This window comes from Terrapene carolina, unplaced genomic scaffold (assembly GCF_002925995.2).
Source record: "Terrapene carolina triunguis isolate 2854851 unplaced genomic scaffold, T_m_triunguis-2.0 Scaffold238, whole genome shotgun sequence".
Lineage (NCBI taxonomy): Eukaryota > Metazoa > Chordata > Testudines > Emydidae > Terrapene > Terrapene triunguis.
In genome coordinates, this window is record NW_020664589.1 from 8,125,061 (window position 1) to 8,129,649 (window position 4,589).

Genomic DNA, 4,589 nt, shown 5'->3' on the forward strand with positions numbered 1-4,589 from the left:
GAGAGACGGGAGAGATCTAGACAGACGGGGCGGTGGCAGAGGGGAGGGACGGTGGGAAGAGAAGCTGGGGAGAGGGAGCTGCAGACCAAGCTGTGGGGATGCAGGCTGGGGAGAGGGGAGGAGTGGTTAGCGTTTAGGGCCATATTGGTAGAAAATGAGGATGCTGTTTCTGTCGGTGGGGGACAAGGGGGCTCATGGCCGGAGCGTGTAGGGAGGAAACTTCAGAGGAGGAAAAGGCCACCTACTGTGCCCCCCTCTCACTCCCCTCCCCCGTTTGGTTAAAAGGGTTGCGTTTAAAGTGCGTGACTCAAGGTAAGGGGCCTCCTGCCAGTCACGTGGAAGAGTAAATTGTGCCTGTTTTTCAAGATGTGGAAGAAAGTTACCAGGGAGGGAGAAGGGAAAGATTGAGTCGGAGACCTTGGGGCAGCAAACTTTGCGTGTGGGGGGGCAGCAAACTTTGTGTGTCTCATTATTCCAGAGGACTCTCCGAATAATGAGACTTGCTGTATTCTACTGGGTGAGGCCCAGGCTAAGGGCCCAGGTGATCTGCTCACACGAGCATTGCACGTGCACGGTTACACACTTGTGCGATGCATGTACATATATACAGGCTTTTAGGAGGTGCACACTTGCATTTACTGTATGTGTGCTCGTGTGTGTCTCTGTCAAGAACAAATCATGTCAAACCACCCTAAGAACCTCCTTTAACAAGGTAACAAGCCTTGTGGACCGGGGGGGGGGAGCAGTAGCTGTGGTATGGCCCTACTATAGTAAGGCTTTTAATACTTTCTCACATGACCTTCTCCTAAGCTGTCACACTCGGGTGCAGTCCAGACCAGTGAGCAGTTGTCTCACTGCCTGCCCCACAACCTTGGCTGCCTCGCAATGCTTTGCTCTTCTAGCTTCCAATCCGGGCTGCTCACAACAGCCTCCCAGCATGCAGCTCACACTCTGAGGGTCTGGACAGCCATAGTCCTTGTCCAGCAGCTCTGACCCCAGGAGCCGGTCAGCAAATGGCGGACCAAATTCTCAGGTCAAATGGCTGATTCCTTTGTTGAGAGAGAGAGAATGTACTTGGGGTTTTCTGCCCCTTTCTTTTCTAGTCCTGTTACCCTTGAAGTGGATTCTTCCGAGGGTTACCCCTCAAAGCAAAGTTTATTCAAACAATAAAAAAGGCAACCTGGAGTCCGGTGGTGAAGGAGGCTCCGTGTTCTTTCTTCTCACCCATGTTTGCTGAAATGCAAATTTTCGTTGTCTCCTGCCATCTCTTTGCCCTGCTGTCTCGAGGATCCCGTTTACTACTTATATGTACAGTGAGGGAAACACGCATTTCTTCATTCGGGAGACTTCTGCCTCAGTTTCCCTGTCTGACAAGCAGGGCCAATAACGTTTCCCCTACCCCATCGGGACGAGGTGATGTTGGACCTCGGCCCTGCGCATGGCTCGCTCTGAAGGAGAATTCTGCCTGGTATCCTTGCTCCAAAGGGGTTCTGTATCCACCAGGTGGAAGGTGTGTAAAAAACCAGGCACCTAAATCTTGACAGAAGGCCCTTGAACCAGAGAGTTGGTTGTCTTCACAGTGCTACATACCCACCACTCCCGTTGGCACTGCTAGCAAGCGGGGGCGCTCAGCACAGACTGAAGAGGCCAGGGGTTAAGTCATTAGCTGATAGACCTGAGTTTAATTCCCTGCTCTGCCATAGTCTTCCTCTGTGACCTGCAGGAAGTTGCTCAGCCTCTCAGGGCCTGCACGGTGGGGATGCTAGCCATGCCCTGATGCCTAGGGCAGTCTAGAGGGTAACAAGCATCTGAGCTGTCCCTGCTCTGCTGACAGGGACCAGATAAGAATGGGAGATTGAAAATCAGGTCACTTATTTCGGTGTCGACCCTGGCGTTTGGCAGTTTGCATCCCTCCCAGGGCGGAGGAGATAAAAGGCAGCCTTGTGCAGTTTGCAGCTCCTCTTTCTGGCTGCATTTGCCGAGCCAGGGGTGTCCTGATCGTTAACGGTCTGTTTTTCCTCTCCCCCTTCCCCCTGCTTTTTGCAGTATGAACGTACAAGGTGACTATGAGCCCTCTGATGCTACTGGATTCATCAACATCAACTCCCTTAGGTTTGTATAGCCCCAGCATGGACGTTCCATTTCCAGGTGGGCCCAGCGTGCGGTGAGCCGCTGGAGCGGGCTTGGTAGCGGGCCAGAGACCCCTGCAGACGCTGGTGCATGGAGAGCTTCTCTCTCTCATTCCCAGCCAAGAACCCTCCCAGGGAGGCAGGAGACATTGGGAGCATAGGTCAAAGATCAGCTAGGGGAGGCGGTATGTGGCTTGTTCCGGCAAGGACTGTGATCCCTCTCCCCGCATGAGTCCCTGGTATATCTTCCCCCCACTAGCTGTCTCCTGAGAGCCCTAGAACAGCCAGTTCCAAATGCTTAGCCACATGGGAACTAGTCAGCTCTCTGAGCACAGGAATAAAAACAGGCTTGTTTCTCCTTAACCAAGTGCTGGAGAGAGAGCAGCAGCCTGGCTGTATCACTCTCTGGGCCCCACTCGGCCCTGCGCTCACCCTTCCTAGGAGCTGCCCCTGATGTCTCCAATTTGGGGTTTGCAGGAGGCATTTCCTGTGTGGGGCTTGCACACCCTGAGGCCTCGTGTCTGGTGCACTCAAGCCTTTGGGCTCATTGTCCCGATGCAAACTCCACCTGCGGGTACCATTTACCCTGGCACAAGTCCCGGCTCTGTCCAGGCGAGCTAATGGGGGCTTGCCCCGGCTTGTATTGGGGGTTTAACCCCCGTTAGCTCAACTGGTGCAAACCCTGGTTTGCCCTTGTCTACACGCAAGGGTTAGCACTGGGACAGATACACAGACCAATGACTGCTGCTAGCTGAGTCAGCCAACACCTTAGAGTCCACTTCACTCACCTCTAGCCAGCTGGGGCTGAGGCTGTGTCTACACTGCCATTGGCGGCATGACTGCAGCTCAGGTGCGCATACCTGCTCTCGCTTTAGCACAGATTAAAATAGCAGCATGGGCCGCACAAGCCTGCCTGGTCCCCCTGGGCGTGTACTCCGGTTGCTAGCCCAGGCTGGAGTCTGGGCCATCTCATTTTCCCTGCTAGCAAAGCTAGCCCAGGTAAGCTAAGCCGCATTGCAATCACCCCTCCAACTGCAGTGCAGACATAGCCTGCTAGAGGTGACTGAAGCGATCCGATTGCAGTGTAGACGTGGCCTGAGACACACCAGGTGGTGTGTGACACCAACCCCCGCATCTAATGCCGAGTTAAAAGGGGGACGGAGCCTGATTTCCTTGGAAGCTGAGCTGCCCTGGCAGTCCGTCCCAAGGCAGTAGATGAGACCATGGGCAGGAAGAAAACCGCCCGCTCATCGCTACCCTCTCAGAGGTCACTCAAGTGCCTCCAGCCCAACCTGGACCGCATGGCCTGCATGAGCGATTACAGAGCATCTCAGGAACAGGAGCCTTGGCTATTTACAGCTTCCTCCAGTCTCTGTATTTTACTTATCTCCCAGGCCCTGTACATCCCCTTGAATGCTGTGAAACACACCATATTTACATAATGGGCTCTTTCTTTTTCCATTGCCTGTTAACTGCTTTGTTCTCCACAATAATGCACAATGTTCCCCCCCTTCCCCCCCAATATCAATTAATTACACTAGCGGGCAGGAAAAAAAATCAAACTCTACAGGCCTTAACAAACGCTTGCCCCGACACCCCCTCATGCCGCCTAAATTAATTGAATCGAAATGCGTGTTATTCCTGTTAATTTACAATTATTATTTTTTTTTAATCTGGTTTACAGGCTAAAGGAATATCATCGTCTTCAGAGCAAGGTCGCCGCAAAGCAGAATGAATAGCAATCAATAGCGCATGGGGCTCTCACACCCCTTTCTAATTTTTCGAAGCGCTCGCACTAATTGTGTTGGTAATTTATAATTGTAACTCGTCTCCCGGAGTCGACGTGGAGGTGATGGCTTTGTTACAAGGCTTCCGCAGCAAGTGAAATGGAATAAATAAAAAGGGGTCAGGCAGGAGAGGAGGGAAAAAAGACATTAAAACAACCCAGTTTTTTGTTTCTTTACGCCGAGTAGGGTTTTATTATTTGATTGTTGCTGTTTGTTCTTCCTGCACTTAGATGGCCAAACTGTTCCTCGAGCCAGTCTTTGTGAGGTTTGCAGTGGATTAAGTGCCTCTGAAGGACACGCGTTTTTGTCCCAGTAGGTACCTTTTTATTGGAGTGGGAAGGGGGAGAGGGAATCTACCCATCAATCCACTTACCTGCTTCTTCCTTGGCTGAATGCTAAAAGGTCACCGAGGATGGAGAAGCAAAACTCCCATCCTTGCTACACTGCTTTTGATTTTTAAGGGGATGTCATTGTTTCTCTCTTATCCTCTTGAGTGCCAAAGGGTCAGAATTAGGGTTTGTTTAATTAAAAAAAAAAAAAAAACTTTTACTCAATCTGAGCCCAGAAGGAATGTTCTGTTCCTTATGATGATGATTTTTATTTAAATTCCAATTTCAAAGGGAGGTTTTATCTTCTTGGGGGCAGGGGACTGTTGAGATACAGTCATTCCCGG

The 4,589-nt window shown here is 51.4% G+C and overlaps 1 protein-coding gene across 1 annotated transcript in view; it reads left to right on the plus strand.

Moving 5' to 3' along the window:
- The window catches only part of ASS1 (argininosuccinate synthase 1), a 77,685-nt gene extending 73,593 nt beyond the window's left edge, over positions 1-4,092 (plus strand). The window contains exons 15-16 of the mRNA XM_026657217.2: positions 2,047-2,112; positions 3,814-4,092. Of these exons, the coding sequence (XP_026513002.1) occupies positions 2,047-2,112; positions 3,814-3,868 (121 nt within the window). The 3' untranslated portion in view covers positions 3,869-4,092. The remainder of the gene's footprint in view (positions 1-2,046; positions 2,113-3,813) is intronic.
- Positions 4,093-4,589: the final 497 nt, after the last annotated feature.